The following is an 18,326-nucleotide window of genomic DNA, read 5'->3' as shown; positions in this document are numbered from 1 at the left end:
AATCGTGACTCCCTCTTCTTGGCCACCTGACTCTGTTCAAATGATGCTAGCAGTCTCTATCTACACTCTATTAGAAGTTAGCAAAGCTTGCAGAAAAGAAGCCATGCTCAACAAACAAACTGGCTCATTGCACTGTAAATAAACACTCATCCAATGCCAACGTTTGCTATCACGTCACACCTCCTCTATTTAAGAGAGAGACATTGTGAGGTTGTTGTTAGCCTACTTAACTAACTTGACTTACTTGGTGAACTGCCAAGGCGGAGTTAATTGTCAGTGAATGGCAGGTTCAGGGTGGGTCTAATCCTTTTGCAGCCAATCAAAGCTCATATGGGATCTGTGCATTGTGCTGAAGATTACAGCATCTGTTGTGTTCCCACCCTGTACCTGTGACGGAGGGATGGGAGTTCACTGAAAGTGTTTATAGATGTTCCCATTTCTATGTCACGTTATGAGCCTGAGTATGACCTGAATCATACTTTGTTATTCCCTCTGCAGCTTCTCCCGCCCCACCTCCTACAGTTTCTCTTGTCCTGTAAGCATCCGATCTTTTGACGGTATTCATCAGCAGCACATCTTTAAAGATGCTTAATAACTCAGCTCGTGTTTTGAAATGTTTCACTCTGCCATTTGTTAGAAGAGCAGCTGATCTGGGTGTAAAGAAGTCGAGCAAGACGTGGCGTTGCACAACAATTCAAAACTAAGAGTGCAGAATCACGGCGGAGGCAATCAGTGGTGTATAACTTTTAAAACAGTGGTATGAGAAGACACTCCAAATTTCAATCCATGCATTTAGAGGAGGGATGCACTGTAAGACATCTCTCTTTGCAGGTTATTGGATGTGAAGCATAGAGAGCAACAAGAGATTGTCTACCCCACTGATTGTGTTCGGTGATCATAAAGTAAAAACAGTCTGCATTATACTCTAGGTGTCATCTATGTGTGGCAAACACTGCAGGATGCTTCAGACCAGTTGCACGTCACGGAACATTGTAGGAAGGTTATTTCTGACCTGAGGGCCGATAAGTGGAAAAGCCTTCTTTAAAAGCTTAAACTGATGATTCTGATTTTTTAAGGGTCATAACATCCCCGATGGTTCTGATGAGTCAGTGCTTTTAATGATTTGCCACTTGTCCCCAGTGGCTCTGATGGTCCTGATATCTCAAAGGTTCCACACGTGTCTTGTGTTTCTGGTGTTTGTGTTGGTTCTACAGTTTCTGATATTTCTCAAGTTTCAAAATAAGGGGTACGGTGAGCGGGTGAGCAGGCGATGGTGTGAAATAGAACCCCAACAGGGTTTGACAAGACTCTGACGTGAAGCCAGGAAGAGGTGAAATCATAATCCTTAAAAATGGGACTCCTTCCTGTGGATTGGTTTGATATGAAATGTGATCAGGGTGACCAAGCATCATTTTGCTCTTGCTGCAGAGTCCATTATCAAAGTTTTGGGGTCTCAACCAATCAGAATTGAGTATTTAACACAGCTGGGTGATAACTTAGAAGGCAGGGTAATGATATGAACAGTGTTCCCTGCAGCTCAATGTTTCTGGTACTTCTATGAACTCTTCTGTCTCTCTGATCTTCCTGAAATTCCTCTGTGTTTTCATGTTCTCAAGATTCTGATGTTTCAAATGTTCAGCATGCTTCAGATGTTTTTGGATGATCCTGACCTCTGGACCTTATTAAACCTCTAAAAAGACAAAGTTATCCAGATTCAGATTTAAATTAAAAAGTTTTAAAGGTGATTGTTTTTCACAGATTGAGAATCAGGTTGATTGATTTATCTTGACTGACTTGTGAACAATAGCCCATGATTACCCTTTGTATGTGTGTGTGTGTGTGTGTGTGTGTGTGTGTGTGTGTGTGTGTGTGTGTGTGTGTGTGTGTGTGTGTGTGTGTACGTGTGTCTATGCATGTGTGTGAGAGAGAGAGAGGGTGAGAGTCTGTGTGTGTGTGTGTGTGTGTGTGTGTGTGTGTGTGTGTGTGTGTGTGTGTGTGTGTGTGTGTGTGTGTGTGTGGGCTGCAGATTAGATGCAGGGCTGCAGCCTGTAGTCCCTCCTCCCCCTGCAGCTCTCCTCTATATATACACTGACAGAGCCAGAGAGAGAGAGAGGCAGGGGACGAGCTCTGCACCGGCTCCACCGACATACTCAGTGTGTGACAGAGAGAGTGTGTGTGTGTGCAGCAGAGAGGGAGAGCGGCAGAGAGACATACACAGTCACTGCTTCACTGAAGGGGGGGATCAGACTCAAACACCGGAGAAGATTTCTTTTTGTTTTCTTTTGTTTTCATTTGAAGAAGAAGACAAGAAGGGACAGAAAGACTCTTTGACAGACAGGTGAATCAGCACACAGGTAAAGCAGGTGACCCTTCTCTGACTCTCCTATGATGATGGACGACTACACTCTTCCTTTCTGGATCTACCTGGGGGTTCTGACTGTGTTCATTGCTGGTGCCATGAAGAAGATTCTGGCGTCCCACCTGAGCGCCGCCCCCACCCTGGTGGCCTGGCTGGGGGCCACCGTGCTGGTGGAGCGTCTGTGGGCGTTCTGCCTGCCGGCTGTGCTGCTGCTGGCTCTGCTCGTCCTCGCCTTGTGCATCTACTCAGCCACCAAGACCTGCCCGGCGCCCACCACCCTGTCTGCCCACGGCAAGGCTGTATTAATCACAGGTAAGAGCAAGCTCCTCCCACTCTCTCAGGTGCATGTGTTTGCACTTTTACTGTAATATTTATTGTCAGTTTTTACAACTTTCTGGAAGGGATAAAATGATGCTTTTATCTATGACAGGCTGCAAAATGTGCTCTCTCTCTCTCTCTCTCTGAGAAAAGCTGCTTCTGCTGAACTTTATATTTCATGCATTTTTTGGGACATGCTTCATGGATTGAAAGGTTGTTAAAAAATGAACTTCCTGCCCTGCAGAAGCTCAAACTGAGTTTGCCAGCTGAAATCATGGAAATCATTGCAAATTTCTTGAAACCTAAAGCTTCTGACTGCAGCATTCAACAGGAAAAATGTGAAACTGCTCTTTTAACTGCATCTTAAACCCCTTACAGCTTTTAAGGGCTTTTGCTGTTACTCTAAACTTCAACTTGAATCACAAATTAGTTCAGATTTTATCAAACAAAGATCTCAAAGTTTCCAAAATCCCTTCATTGGTTCAAGAAATTTGGATTCTGGGGATGCTGGAAGACTTCAAAATTGTAGAAATGCAAAAAGAAAAGTTGAAGTAGTTTTACTGCAGGCATCAACTGAGTACTCACTCTGCTCTGCTGTGTGTGTACGTGTGTGTGCATGTGTGTGTGTGTGTGTGTGTGTGTGTGTGTGTGTGTGTGTGTGTGTGTGTGTGTGTGTGTGTGTGTGTTTCCTAAACTTTGTGTATAAAAAGGAGTTTCGTAATCTTTTGTGCAAGTGTAAATGATAAGTCGAGGTCACGTTGTACAGAACCTAAAAGTTGGTCTCACTGCTCAGTCCAGGGAGGTGATCCGATCCCCCTGGGACCCTGTGTGTGTCTGAGGGAGGAGGGGGGGGGGGGGGGTAGAACTTCATGAACAATGGCTGTCTGCAAGGGGGGAACAGGGGATTCCCCTTCACAATAAGAGTCAAAGAGTGTGACATCAGAAGCAAGGGGTCGATGCGTGCACAGGTTACTGATGAGTGTTTATGTTCCATTTTCTGCTATCTGAGAGCGGAGGAAGTTCGTCTGATAAGAGGACTGATTAGTTTATAGATCAGTGTGTTTGTGTGTGTGTGTGTGTGTGTGTGTGTGTGTGTGTGTGTGTGTGTGTGTGTGTGTGACATGTGAAGTATTCAGCAGTCGCTCTGTGTTTGGATCAGCCCTCTCTGCAGACTTAATCACATTTTTTGTTGCCAGCTGGCTCTGGGCTCTCGGTGTGGTGGTTAACGAGGTAATCAGATCTGCAGATTAATGCGGCTGTCTAATAACCCCACGCTCTGCCTTTGTGTTCCCCCTGCGCTCCTGTAATCTGCACAGAAAGAGACTTAAAGTGGAAACTTTCCCAAACAGGTCCTCAGGTAACCTGGAAGGTCAAAGACGGACGTCACCCTGGAGACGGGCCGACGCTTTGCTCGCTCTGCTGCTAATTAATCCACATGAAAGATGCTGTAATCTGCTTTTAATTTAAGCTCTCTAAGATAACGGTTTGAACGGAAAAGCAGGTGAATGGAATGTTTTTGATTTTCTTTATCAATTAATTGGTCTTTAAAATAGCAGAACACAAGAAAACTGTCCTGAAACGTCTGATTTAAAGAAACAGTTCAGGCTTTTTGAGTGTTGTTGTAGTGGTTAGTGTAAATCTCCTCTTTTCTTTTTGGCTTTCTCTTTCTGATGACCCCAAACAACTACTTTGATACCACGAGCTGCATGTGTAGGTATCACAATTCGTGCCCTAGTCCTGCTAAGGCAGAATTGAGGGCGTTAAAGGCGTGTTGATAACTCACAGGCAGGGGTGTGTCCAGACTCTTTTTACTGGGGTGGTCTAACTGGGGCGCTGACTCATGCAGGGGTGGCATTGTATGTGCACATACACACTTCCACACAAATAGCCCAGTGCAGATTCTTTAACATTAACACAACACAGTGGCAACACATTTTCAAAGCTTAATTCTTGTAGGACTTAAATCCAACACATTTATCCAAAAGTCCAAAAGTGCAAACTCCTGCACACTGTCTAACCATCAAAACTACATTTATTGCACCAAACATCACTCCTTTAGTCCTTTTTGAAGGATTGATTCCTATCCTAAACACCTGCCTAATGCACATTTATATGTGATGTATTTTTCTGCAATTCAAAGTACCAAGAAATACAAATTTGCTGCATTTAGATTCAAAGAAAGCCAATAGCAGCCTGTTACAACACATTCATCAGAGTTAATTTTAACACAAGGCTGTCTGCAATTTGTGTCACATTTCATGGAGTGGCCCAGGCCGACCCTTTGGACACACCCCTACTCGTGTGGTTGGCCAATGAACTGCGATGGCAACCATGCATGCTGTCTAGCCAGTGTGCTCGCACAAATCAATCACACTTGATCATTTAAAAGTCTAATTAATATAATACAGTATATTAATATTTCTGCAAAGCTAGTCAGTTCTGCGCCCCTCCTGTGGTCTCAAGTGTGCCAAGCACTCAAAATTCAGGACCTGGATAGAGGATTTAAAACCTCCAACATAAAATTGCTCGAAAGCTGCTCCTGCTGAACTGGACTGTCAAATATTGCAGCTACTATCACATCAGCATGGTTAAATAACCGCCCTTCAGATTCCATCTCCTGTGTGAGTCACAAGTCAGCTTGAAGTCTTTTCTTGTTTCGTGTATTTTCTCTGCTTCAAAACCGTCTCCAGTTTGTGTTCACATGCGAAAATGCTCGTGTGCAAACATATTTCAGACTTTGAACAAAGGTGTGGTCCGACGTCTCCAGCAGCCGCCTCCCACACAGGAAGAGGTGCTGGTTTGATCAGAAGGAAAGAAATCTAGGTTACACAAATACCAGCCGGACGTCAACAGTTCACACTCGGACAACAAACCCAGGGGATCGACCTCCAGGTTGGGCTGAACTTTGAGCCTTTTGAGGGCCTCAAACTAAGTTCTTAACTCCTACCTTTCACTGAGAGCAGTCACGTATAGAGAGAGAGCTTACCCCCAGAAATCATAGCTACTGGTAATGTAGGTGGTCAGGAGCTTTGGTACTCGTGGGCAACTGTGAGCACCCACGGGCCATGATGGAAAAATACCACAGATAAATAAAAGAGTTTTACCTCTGAAGTAAACTGAATCATTTCTATGTTAACTTTAAATCAGATTGAACTGTGTTTTGTAGGTTTCAGATATTTGGACACATTATTTTGTATCGTGTCGTGAGCTGCTGATGCACACGACTGTTGCACCGACTACAAATGTGCAATCAACTGATCTCCAGTTTCTGCTAAATGTAGATTGCATTGGTGCAGGATTTAAACTTTTGGCATCAGAGCTGATTTGATTTGATTCGGCTGCATCAATGCGATGCAGGGGGTCTTGGCCGGAAGTCTTTCATTGCTAGAGTCCACGAGTTTCCACTTGAGGCCGTCTCCAAAAGCTAAGAAAACTCTCCTAACACCCAGATTATGTCTGCAAAGGTTCTCAGTCATTCAGGTCATGGAAATTCACAGCTTGAAAGGCTTCTTCAGTTCAAGCTTTTCAGAGGAGAGGTGAAACGTCTTCACGAATCTCCACCAAGTCCAGTTTCCTTTCAGATCAAGCCATTAAAGCAGTAATGATCTTGTTAACAGCCTGGTAAACAAACAGTCTGGTCTCAATGTCTGGATTCTTGAAGAGTATGTTTAAGTTGTTTCTAAATCATGCAGGGAACTCCAGGAAGGCTTCATGTGAGAGTAGAAAACCCTCAGTGACTGTTATACAATAAAGCAATCCCTCTTTCCTCCCACAGAGAGGCTGAGATAAAACCAGATCTGATGCTATAAATACAGATTGAGTTCAGAAACCAGGGCGCTCCATCCAGCTCCTCTTGATTTCTGATCTTGAACTTCACTCTCGTGTTGTGCCGCAGCAATCCAGATCAGTGTGTCCTTCAGACTAAGCTGTCTATTGGCCGAGCCGGGGGAGCTTCAGGAAGTCGTCTGGTGTCATAGTAACACACTTCAAAATCCCTGAAGTCTGCACATGACCAGGTCTGGATGTGCTCCTTCTTCTTCACGTGGCTGCAGCCTGAAATCCTTCGATGAATGCAAACACAGCGAGCCAGAGACGGCAGGGTTTCAACAGGTCCACTTTCTTTTCTGACATCTAGGTTCTTATGAATTCATGTGTCAGATCTTTAGACCTTAACGTCTGTACTTTGGGTCTTATTACAGTTGGGAAGTCGCCTTGCCCTCCCAATTATTCGAGCGCTGGCTTTGATGCAGTAAAATGAGATATCCAAGAGCTGATTTAAACCTCTTCCAGGGCTGAGATCTTAATCAACAGCTCATTCTTAATTGGCTCTGCTGAAAGCTTGTAAAGGTCAGTGCAGGGTCACTCTGGAAATAAGAGCAGAGGATGAAAAAAAAAAAGGACCCGGTAAACCTCTTAGAAAGCTAATGAACCGCTCTACAAAGAGGCACATTCTTCGAAGGATGAGGGTTGAAGTCACAGGGCTCGCTGACCGGGCAGCGCTGCAGGCTGGCGTCCTGCCGTCATGTGGAGGACACCTCTCAGAGCCTCTTTAGACCTTTCATCAGGGAGAGGAGGAGCTCTGTGGAGAGAGACGATCCAAAACCTCGGAAGATCAATTGGCTACAGACCTCTAAATCTCTGCCCACATCCTCAAAGGTTCTCAATCATGCCTCTTGTTTTAAACTTACACATCATAGCTCCAAGTTAGGATTCAGAATGGTGATATACAGTTGCAAGGAACACACTAAATAGTGAACCACAGCCTTTTAAATTAATCACCAGCTGCTGTGTCGCCTCCGAGCAGCAACCTTCAGACTTAAAGGTGACATATTACGCTCTTTTTCATCAATATATATTGATCTAAGAGGTCCCCAAAACATGTCTTTAAAGTTTATGCTCAAAAAAACACTTTGAAATCAGATTTTGGTCTGCCTGAAAACCCCTCTTCTTCAGCCCTGCTCAGAACAGGCTGTTTTCCCTCTGACCACGCCCCCTCGGGAAGTGGATGTGGCCTCGGCTCTCCAGCACGTTGATCTAATGTTTACATGTTGGCTGAATATACACGGCTGCTCAGAGATCACGTTACTTCAACCCTCTGAATCTGATCCAGAATCTGATCCTGACGTAGAGACGCCTGCAGCAGGACCTTTCTGAAGGATTGGTCACAGATTTAGTGTTTCTTGTTGTTTTATTTGTTAGTATGTCGACGTGTGTCTTGGTACACAGCTACCAACATGTAGCTATGTGGCTATGCTAACTAGCGCTAGCACTTTTCCATGATAAATCAAAATCATCCACTAGATCTTCAAATCTGCAGACGTGGGGAGTAAAACCGACCTTTGTGTTTATTAAGACAGCCTACAACTAGCATGCCTCCCTCCTAAGCTCCTTGTTAGCACACATGTGCAGGGAATGCCAGGGATACATATTTCAGGTAGAGAACCATTAAAAAGTTGATTTTGCACAATATATCACCTTTAAAGTATGAAAAGGCTGAAGTGCAAAAGCTGCAGTTCCTTGAGTGTCCACTTGGGGCTGGCTGTTTGCATCTTGCATCTTGCGTTGCTTGATCTTCGTTTTTAAGGAGTCAGGATTCCTAAACCTAAAGAATCAATCCGAAGTTGGGCTCATTGTCTCATTTACTTGCATGCAATCAGACTTCTTTTGTAGCCCCCTGCTGGACATTGTACAAACGCAGGTTTAAGGCCCTCCTGCTGATTGCACTTCTCAGAGCTGTGCAACAAAGATGTGACTTCCCTCTTTGGGGGAAACATGAACGTCTGCAGCACATTTCATCACCATCGATCCAAGTGGAGGAGCATGTTTGGATAGAGAGCTCTCTCTCGAATCTTCCCTGGCTGCTCTTCACTTCTGGATCTGTCGCTGGTTTTCCCCCTCCGTAACGATCTGTGGCCGGTGCTCTGGGGAGACGCTGACTCCGGGTCCAAAGGTTCCAGTTACACAGCTGCAGTAAAACCCGTCCAACAGAAACAAGAACAGAAATACAACCGCTCCACTCGCCAAGAGTTACTCTTCAATTTTCATCTATTAGTCGGCGCTATCCGTCGTTTTCACTCCTCCTTTATTTTCTATCCTTTGCATTTCTATCCTTTGTATTTCCTAGAATTCCCCATCAATCATTTATTTTCTCCTTTTTCTTTCACACCTTGTTTTTCACTTATATATTTCTCTTTTCTTTGACTCTTATTTCAGATGTCTCCCTCTTTTCTTTGCATCCTTCTTCTCCTCTTTTTCCCCTCACTTATAACTTTTGTCTTTTTATTTCTAACATCTTAAATTTAGTATTCCCCTGGTTCTCTGATTTCTCATCTCCTCTTTCATCCCCATCTTTCCTTCACTCCTCTTTTTCCATACATTTACGTCCCTTCTCTCCTTCCCTTTGTAAATGCATCCCTCCTTCCTCTCTCCCTCCTCCTGTGTTCCTAGAAAGTTAATGAGAGCTCAACTTAATGCACACCAAGCCGATCAGCTTTGATGGCTCCTTTAAATGGATGAAGGTTTCTGATGAAGAGACTCATCTGTGATAGGAACCATCAGGCCTCACAGTCGGAGCGATGTTATGTAACCGAACAGAACATGTTTACCGATGTTCGTCGCCGTCGTCAGTTATTTAAAGGTTTGACTCTTTGTTCCTCGTCCTGTCACATGACCTCTGCTCACAGTCGGACGACTGTTTGTTACCACAGAGTTTCCAACTGATGAAGCAACGATGACCTCCACGGCGGGTCTGTGTTGTTTTCACACAGAGAGGATGGCTGCAACAGAACAAACACCATGCAGGAACATTTTAGAAATGTTGCCCAATATTCAGCCCACCATGAGAACATGACCATGTGGCCTCAATCTGTGCTGAGCTCAGAGCGGTGGACCTCCACACAGTCTGTGAATCTCCTCTTAAAGATCTGTGATTTGGATTGGATGGATTAATGAGCATTGAAGACCTTCAGTCAGACTTTTTCAAAGATCCTTGGACCTCCATGTATGACCCGTACAACCCTCTCTGGGATCCTGCAGGAACATGTGCTGGAAAAAAACAGCCTCCATGACGTTGCTTCACCACTTGTTCTTAACCTTGATGCAAAAACATCATAGAGTCAAAGCAAGGTGTTTACAAGGAGTGAGGAAAAGACAACTCCAGCATTGCTTGGGAGGATGTTTCTGGTGTCCCGTGAATCTGCTGAGTAAAAAACCACAAACTACCGAACATGGACTACAAAAAGCACGATGCAGTCTTACATGGGACTTCCACCAGATCCATGTCCGGTCTGTCTCCGATCCGCTGCATGCTCTCTCGCCCGTCAACACCCACCTGTTTCGTTTTTGGAACGCAGCATGGAGCAGGACCACCGGGCAGCTGGAGTCATGTGACCGAGGTTTTCCTCCTCCTCTCCTCATCCATGTTGTCTTTCTGGTCCTCTGAAAACCTCTGACCTGTTGACTCCAGGCCTGGCTCCGCTCATCATGACTTTGGTTTGTTGTTGTAGTTAAGTGAAATACGATCTGGTGATAACACAGAGTGTTTTATTCTGAAAATCAACCGGATGTTTTTATTTTGTTTTCACTAGCAAGGACCACAACAACAACAGAATGAGATTTGAAAGATAGTTTATTGATTACGGATTATTGTATTGGTCGATAATGAACTCGTTGTCGCTTTGGGGAAGCTTCGTAGGGGATCCGCCATAGCACCAAGGCACGACGAACCCCCTCAGGGCCCTGTGGATAAGGAGGGAAGGGAGGGAGGGATTCGGAAATGAGAGCAAGAAAGGAGGAAATGGTCAGGTTTCAATTTATGGGAAAACAGAAGAGGCGCGGTTGAGGTGTGGCCCTGCTCCTGAAATTTTGATGTCATCACCACTTGGTGCCTGACTTCCTGTCCCGCTCCATCTGCTCTGTTGAGATTGATGCATCATGCTCCGGCATCCAGCAACAAATAGAAGTCTTGTGTATCTGATCCGGAGGGTTCCGACCTGCTGGATCAGAGACGCAGCCGGAACGCAACGGAGCGGATCCAGTGGAAGTTAACACATTGACTAGAATAGAAACCTATCAGATCTGGTGCTGTGACAGATCGGAGATGGACCGGCCTTTACCATGTTGCTTTGCACAGCCACATAAAGGATGAAGACTCTGTGATAAATGCAACCTCATAAAGGTTTTTACAAGGCAGGGCATCCTTGGGACGGGACAGTCCTGAAGATCTGTACTTGATATCGGCCAATTTTTGAGAATGATTTTTAATCCCATATTTTACTGCATCTACAGTACGTATTAACAAAGTATTGTTGTGCGTGTTATTTTTTATACAAGCTCATAAAAGGCTGATTAATCTTCTTTTATTGCAGCCTGTGTCTTATTGTAGTCCTCAGTGGCTGTGTCAAACTTTAAGCTTGAGTGACGCTTGAAGCACTCTGAACTGCAAATAATCACACTCCCCTGTCACAGATTATATTTATTAATATTAAAAATGGGGAAAAACAGTCGTGTTTCATCTTGAAGCATCATTAATGTCATCAAAACAGCTGAAATCACTCAGAATCTTGGCAGAAGCTGCACTAATTTGTAGGGGTGAGCCCGACTAAGGATTTGCTTAGTCGAATCTGATTCATCAGATTTTGCCCATAGTCGACGGATAGTTGAATGTTTGTTGTTTTTCCTTATTGACCCAAAGTCTGCATGATGGTGACCGCATGACAATATTATACATAACCCTTTACAATTAAGAGACTCAGAGCTTAAAGTAAAAGGGACAACAGAATATTATGAGCATAAAACTTAGATTTTTAAAATCTATATTGTAAAAACAACGAGGTGATGAAGGAGAGAAAACTCAAATAAGGCCACCATCAGTTAAACATGGAACAACGCTCCACTATAGAGAAAGGAATCAGGAGATATTTTAACAGTGTTCACACAGCAGAGAGCAGCACTGCAGAGGGTAGTTTGTCCAACTTAAGACTAAACATTTGTATAATGTTCAAAATCAAACCTGAACCAGCTAAAGGGTTTTTAAATCTCTTAACAGAACCTTTTAAAACAGTCTTTCATCTCGTCTTTGTCCGCTTGAGTCTTTTCAAATTGTACGTGAGGAAAACCATCGTGTGTATGGGCAGAAGTGCGCTCCTGTCTTTGTTGACTGTAAATCCTGTCTTTGAGAATATCCTCTCTGATGGTGTGGAGGTGGATGGGATGCTGTGGATTGTTTTTGAGGCTTCAGACAGCTTTGGGTATCCCTCCTGGTTCTTTTGGCCCCGTACAGTTTTTGTGTGGTCCGGTAATCCTTGATCTCACAGCCCTCTTCATGAAGCTGCTCCTCGTCTTCATCACTAGTTTTTAGGATCATCTGAAGTTTTATTTCCTGACATTTTGAGCTGCCATGAACGTAGAAAGATTTAAAGACCAGCTGAGGTACGTCTGCTCCACAGGTCCCCGCTAAATGGGAGAGTCCACCTTTAATTACCAGGGGAGATTTAATTACCACTTTAAGGAGATTTAACACTTCAAGAGCTGTTCTCAGAATTACATTCAATAAGTCTATATTTATATCAAAATAGGATAAATGAGACACTATTTTTACAGGAAACCGGAAAATAATGTAAAATTAGACATTGAGCACCCCCATGGTTTGAATGGAATGATCCACGTTTCATATGCAAATATTCAACTATGAGATTGGCAGTCGACTAAGGCTCGTTAGAACGAATCGTTGAATATTCCCCTATTTGAGGTCACCCCTACTAATTTGTACATTATGAAAGAAACAACGTCGCTCTGCTCACACTTCTCCAACTGGACGCAGCACAAGAGCAAACTGCAACAAGCTGCAAATCTTTATGAGCATGTTTGTGCTTAAATATCATCAGAGCAACATGCGCTGTGAATTGGATGTCAAGATGGGGGAGATAGTGGGAGTAGCAGATGTGCAAATCATGGTGCTGCAAGATGTCGAAATCCATATTTTCGTGATTCGCCCCTGAGAAGCAGAGGTAGACGACTTTAAGGGGAACAGCTGAAGGTTAGGAACATGATTGAAGATTCAGATTGTGTAGGTAAGAACACTCAGAGTGGATCTATGTGACCGCTAAGTGACCCCTCAGCAGTCAGGGTCACGGCCCCTCGCGTGTCTTTATGGCAGTGATGGCGCTCTGATTCCCGGTAATCATGAATCTGATGCCGTGATGACTTCCAGGTGTGTCTCACAGCTGGTTAACAAGACATCCAGCGTGAACAGATCTTTACAGACACACGTCTCCTCCCTCCGCTCTGATGTTTGAAGCGAGTGACGTGAGCAGAACGAAGAGTTGAACAGGGCTGTATTTCATACTCTTAACACGGACGACTGCTGACCGGTTCTCACATGTGTTTAAGATCAAATATCTTTGGATCAGATGGCGTCTTTTATTAACCGTGGAACCCAATTTCTTGCAGGTGAGGATGGAAAGGGATGGAAAGAATCACATTATGCAAACAAAGCGTTCAAGAGTTTAGATCGATGAATCCAAATGGGATTCAGCTCATAGTGAGTCGTCCGGCCTGCAGACCAGACGATAGTTCAATGTCCGTATGTGTAGGTGGAGCGGCTGTCTGCAGACGTCAAGCTTCCTCCCACAGACAGATGTGTGTTTTGACCTCCGTTGCTGCCCCGTGCGCGCCCGTCTCTGCACAGAATCACGTTTATTTCTTCATGTGAGGAGCCCCTCGGAGCCCCGGCCCCATTATATAACACAGAGCAGAGATAACACGACCCAGAGTTCAGCTGCAACCCAAAACCGTCTGCCTCATGGAGATATAAATCCTCTGTTTCGATTTAGTCTATTTGACGCCGGGGATGCTCGTGTGAGCTCCAGTTTCCAGAGAGGAACCCTCGGCTGTCCGGACCGGGGGGCCCAAGAGTGTAGTTAGTGATGCAGAGGGACCAACTCATTTCTGTTAGTCGCTCTGACAACTGAGCAACACACCTCCACTGGCCCTGAGAGCAAATATGGCGCCATGCTGTGAGAGGTCAGCAGTGTACGGGGCGAAGAATGTGGGACAGTGTGTGGTCTTCACAGAAACCCGAGAACCACAGATCTGCAGACGTTCTCAGTAACTGTCTCGTTCAATTCACGATCAAAATATCTCCATAATCCAAAATTAGCTTTAGGATCCAGGGTCTAGAAAACCTGCTTCAGCCTGGAGCCGGGAAGTGGACTTTGGTGGATCTGATGTGAAACTCTTGGAGAGATGCATCCCAAATGTTTTCACCACTGAATCAGGTTGTTATTTTAAGTGTCAGATAACCTTACAGAAGAGATTCCTACTTAGACCGACCATTTGCTTTCAGTAAGGTGCTTTTTATTCAGCTTACTGTGAAAATTTGCTGCAGGAAATGTTTAAAAATCTGCTCCTTCAGAGGTCTGTGAATCGTCTGATCCATCACCGGCCCTGTGGCATTGATTGCAAGCATTAAAATGCCAATATATAAACAAGAGGGCCTTCGCCGACTTTGCCTAATAATCAGTCTTGTCAGTGATGGTCTTTATTTGCTTTAGTAAGTCATTAAGAGGCATTACTATTAAATTCAGTCTGTTTCTTTACCAACAATAACTTGCAAGACAGTTAAAAATCAATACTTAAAAGGGACTATGCAAATCAGCGAGATGAAAAATGAGTATACATACCCTTTTGAAACAGCAGAGGGCGCTGTCTGCATATTTCCATGCACAGAATGCTGCTGCTCGAGTCCTAACAAGGACCAAGAACGTAGACCACATCACTCCAGTTCTTAGATCCCTACACTGGCTTCCTGTTGGTCAGAGAATAGACTTTAAAATCCTGCTGATGGTTTATAAAGCACTGAATGGTTTAGGCCCAAAATACATTGCTGATCTGCTGCTACTTTATGAACCACCTTGACCTCTGAGGTCATCAGGTACTGGTCTGCTTTGCTGGAAGCTTCACTTCCAGCCGAGCCAGCTGCACCCCTGATTGCCATGTGTAGCTGAATAGAGGCGTAAAGACATGGCAGCAGCAGGTGAGGATGCTGCAGTTGAGGGAAGACACATAGACGATACCTGGAAGACCCACTGAGCTAGCTGTGTTTGCAAGCTAGCACCTTCTCTCTCTTCCTGATCCTCGTGTCGACTACATGACAGGAGTAACTTCTGCACACCAGCTCTGCAGTTAAAAGAGAGAGAGAGAGAGAGAGAGAGAGAGAGAGAGAGAGAGAGAGCTTGGCCTCTTTAGTGGGTGCTAACATATCTAACATTTGCAGGTTTTTACCGTTGATCATTTTGTAAGCTGCTTCTTTACACTCCTGAAATTTTACGACCAAGTGGAAGTATCTATTACATCCTTTCAAAATAAAAGCATGTGTATTATCAAAGCAGAAAAGAGTTAACCAGATGCAAACAACAGTTTTATGGGGAACTTATTTCCTAGATCTTGAACGTGAAGCAGGATACTCACACCCCCCCAAAAAAAGAACACCTCCTCAAGGTTATTCTCATGCATGTGCATTTGCTGCAAACTCCACACTGCAGTCACACGTCCTGTGTCACGTTTACAAGTTGAAACAATCACCGGGGCTCTTGTGAAAGTTTGATGAGTTACTCAATGAGAGCCCAAAATATGTTCAAACAGTGCCCAGGTTTAAAAATACGGGAGTGCCCTTTAGGTGGGGAATAAAAATAGTCCTGTTTGTTTTATCAGCACATTCATTTAATTCTCATTACAACACACTCACACTATTATTATCACCTGTCAAACTGTCACTGCTACCAACCACAGCTCAGACATGCATCAGTGAAGTTGGCAGGTAAACTCAAAGTGTGTGTGCCAGTGTGTGTTTGTGTTTGTGTATGGGTGTGTGTGTGAATCAGGTGTACTGTGTGTTTCCGTAACGCAGAGTAGAGTGCTGGTATTTATCTCTGGAGCCAGCGTTCACTCTGTTTCTCTCCTCGGGACGTGACTCTGGAAGTCCTCCAAGGACACGGAGTCAAGCAGCATGCCAACGCCGCGCCAGCAGAGCTCTCTCAAACACCCGCCGCACAAAAGAACAAACAGAACAGCGAGTACTGCAGCAGATCAGGTTGTAGGTGCTGGGACTTCTGGGAAACGGGGGAGTCGAGGGGTACGTGACAGATCCCTCTGGGGGAGGGCCTGTTCAGGGAGGAACTCCCCTCTGGGAAAACACGTGCACGTGCAGAGAGGAGGGCTCCCTCTTTTTGTTTCTGGAAAAAACCTGCTGCCCTGAGAGTGACTCCAGTTTGATTTTCAAATACTGAACCAACTTCAGAGATTTATACACGGCAGAACAGAGCCTAGCAGAGATATTAGACTGAGACACAGTTTGGACCTGCCTGGTTCTGACTAGTTTGAGACTTTAAACTGAGATTGATTTTTATTTTTGCTGATGATTTAAAAACAGCAGCTCTAGAAATAATGCACACTTTGAATTTTTACACACTCCTTTAGCCTGACATGTAGTCTCTACTGCTTTTATCAATCAGTCAATCAATCAAGCTTTATTTATATAGAACCTTTCATACAAATCAAATGCAACTCAAAGTGATTTACAGTGATTGAAAAACAAGAAAGAAGCAGAAATGAAAATATGGCACGACATATTAGGGGAAGATAATAATAATAATAAAAATTAGAAATAATAAGAATAACATCAAATAAAATAGAGACCAATACACACCAAAAATAAAATATGTGTAATTAAAATAAGTTAAAGCATCAAAATTAAGAATAAAAATTGTTAAAATAAATAGATTTAAAAAGGGTACGGATAAGAGTTGAATAAAACTGAGTAGATAAATAAAAACTAAGTAAATGAATGAATAAATACATAAAATAGAATAAGATAACAGTTAAAATTACAAGAATAATAAAGCAACATTTAAATCAACATTAAAGTAAGAGGTACGTAATAAAATTGTTAAACCTTACATAAAAGCCAGACTGAACAAATACGTTTTTAGCTTACGTTTATAACAAAATCAACAATAAAAAACATTAAATCAGATTTTATTTTTCAAAAGAAAGACTATTGATACAGTATCCAACCTCAGTGAAACCATTAAACAAGACAACTTATATTAAAAGCTCCATTTCTGCTGCCACATGTTTAAGTCTTTGATAAAGACTTAAATTTTTATATAAAATGTCTTTTAAATCTTTCATCTTTAATATTTAATCTTCTGCTCTTTCATTGTTTTAACACTCCTGTTATGTTACCGGTCAAATTGACCCTTTTATCTGCTTGCTGTTTTTTTTGTCCTTTGGTGTTACCTGCTGCTGGAATCTGAATTTCCTGAGGGAACCTTCCCGATTAATAAAGTCCCTATCCATCTATCTATCTATCTATCTATCTATCTATCTATCTATCTATCTATCTATCTGTATGTCTATCTGTCTATCTGTCTGTCTGTCTGTCTGTCTATCTGTCTATCTATCTATCTATCTATCTATCTATCTATCTATCTATCTATCTATCTATCTATCTATCTATCTACCTACCTACCTACCTGTCTGTCTGTCTATCTATCTATCTATCTATCTATCTATCTATCTATCTATCTATCTATCTATCTATCTATCTATCTGTCTGTCTGTCTGTCTGTCTGTCTGTCTATCTATCTATCTATCTATCTATCTATCTATCTATCTACCTACCTACCTACCTACCTACCTACCTATCTGTCTATCTATCTATCTATCTATCTATCTATCTATCTATCTATCTATCTATCTATCTATCTATCTATCTATCTATCTATCTATCTATCTATCTTTTAAAAGTCTATTTCAGGTAATATATGACTTCCAAACCAGCTAAATGCAGCATAAAAACAGAAGAGGTGTTAATTTATCAACATCACTTCATAAAGAAAAGAAAAAATCTAAATGTAAAATAAAATAAACAAAAATATATGCCATGTAAATCTATTGTATTTACATTTAGGGCTTAGAAATGTACATTAAAGAAGTTTTCACATTAATACTAATGAAAAATGAGTGAGTTATCCTGATTGAAGCATGATCTGTGAGAGTTAAAGAACACCAATGGACTAAATCTTGATTTAAATGGTCAGTAATGGAGTTAAAAATTTAATTTAAAGAAAATCAGATTTTGATTTTTGGGGGTTCTTCCACTTATATGCACTGGGTCAAATTGACCCATGAACATTAGAGCTGTTCCAGAGAAGGAATAAACAAGAGGGTTAAATTACACAACAACAGTGGATACATTCCTTACATTAGATGTTATGTAACTGAACCTCCTCCTCTGCAGGCGAGACCTGTCAGTGTGATTACAATCTGATAATAGCCAACATATTTACAGCTCTCTAGATTTATATAGCAAGCTTTATCAAATCTCTCTAGCCCAAACTTGTCGCTGTGACACGTCTGTAATTAAAGCATCCAATCATCAGATCTGCTGTGGGAAGTTCACGATTATGTCACAACCACGTCCGCTGTGTGTTGGACGCAATGCAGGTGAAAGTTGATCAGCAGGATTTCAACATCAGCTGAAGAACACATTGATCAAATCTGTTTCAGTGCTGCAGGAAGCTGCTTGTAACTCCCGCTTGTGGGATTTGATCTTCTCATATTCGCTGCTCAGAGTTTATAGATCTGA

At 42.9% G+C, this 18,326-nt stretch overlaps 1 protein-coding gene across 1 annotated transcript in view; it reads left to right on the top strand.

The window, feature by feature from the left end:
• Positions 1–2,109: 2,109 nt before the first annotated feature.
• Positions 2,110–18,326, top strand: part of hsd11b2 (hydroxysteroid (11-beta) dehydrogenase 2) — a 33,953-nt gene continuing 17,736 nt past the window's right edge. The window contains exon 1 of the mRNA XM_034679517.1: positions 2,110–2,671. Coding sequence (XP_034535408.1) covers positions 2,386–2,671 — 286 coding nt within the window. The 5' untranslated portion in view covers positions 2,110–2,385. The remainder of the gene's footprint in view (positions 2,672–18,326) is intronic.

Source organism: Notolabrus celidotus, chromosome 3 (genome assembly GCF_009762535.1).
Source record: "Notolabrus celidotus isolate fNotCel1 chromosome 3, fNotCel1.pri, whole genome shotgun sequence".
NCBI lineage: Eukaryota > Metazoa > Chordata > Actinopteri > Labriformes > Labridae > Notolabrus > Notolabrus celidotus.
The sequence above is the reverse complement of the archived record's forward strand: the minus strand, read 5'-3'. Positions and strand labels throughout refer to the sequence as shown.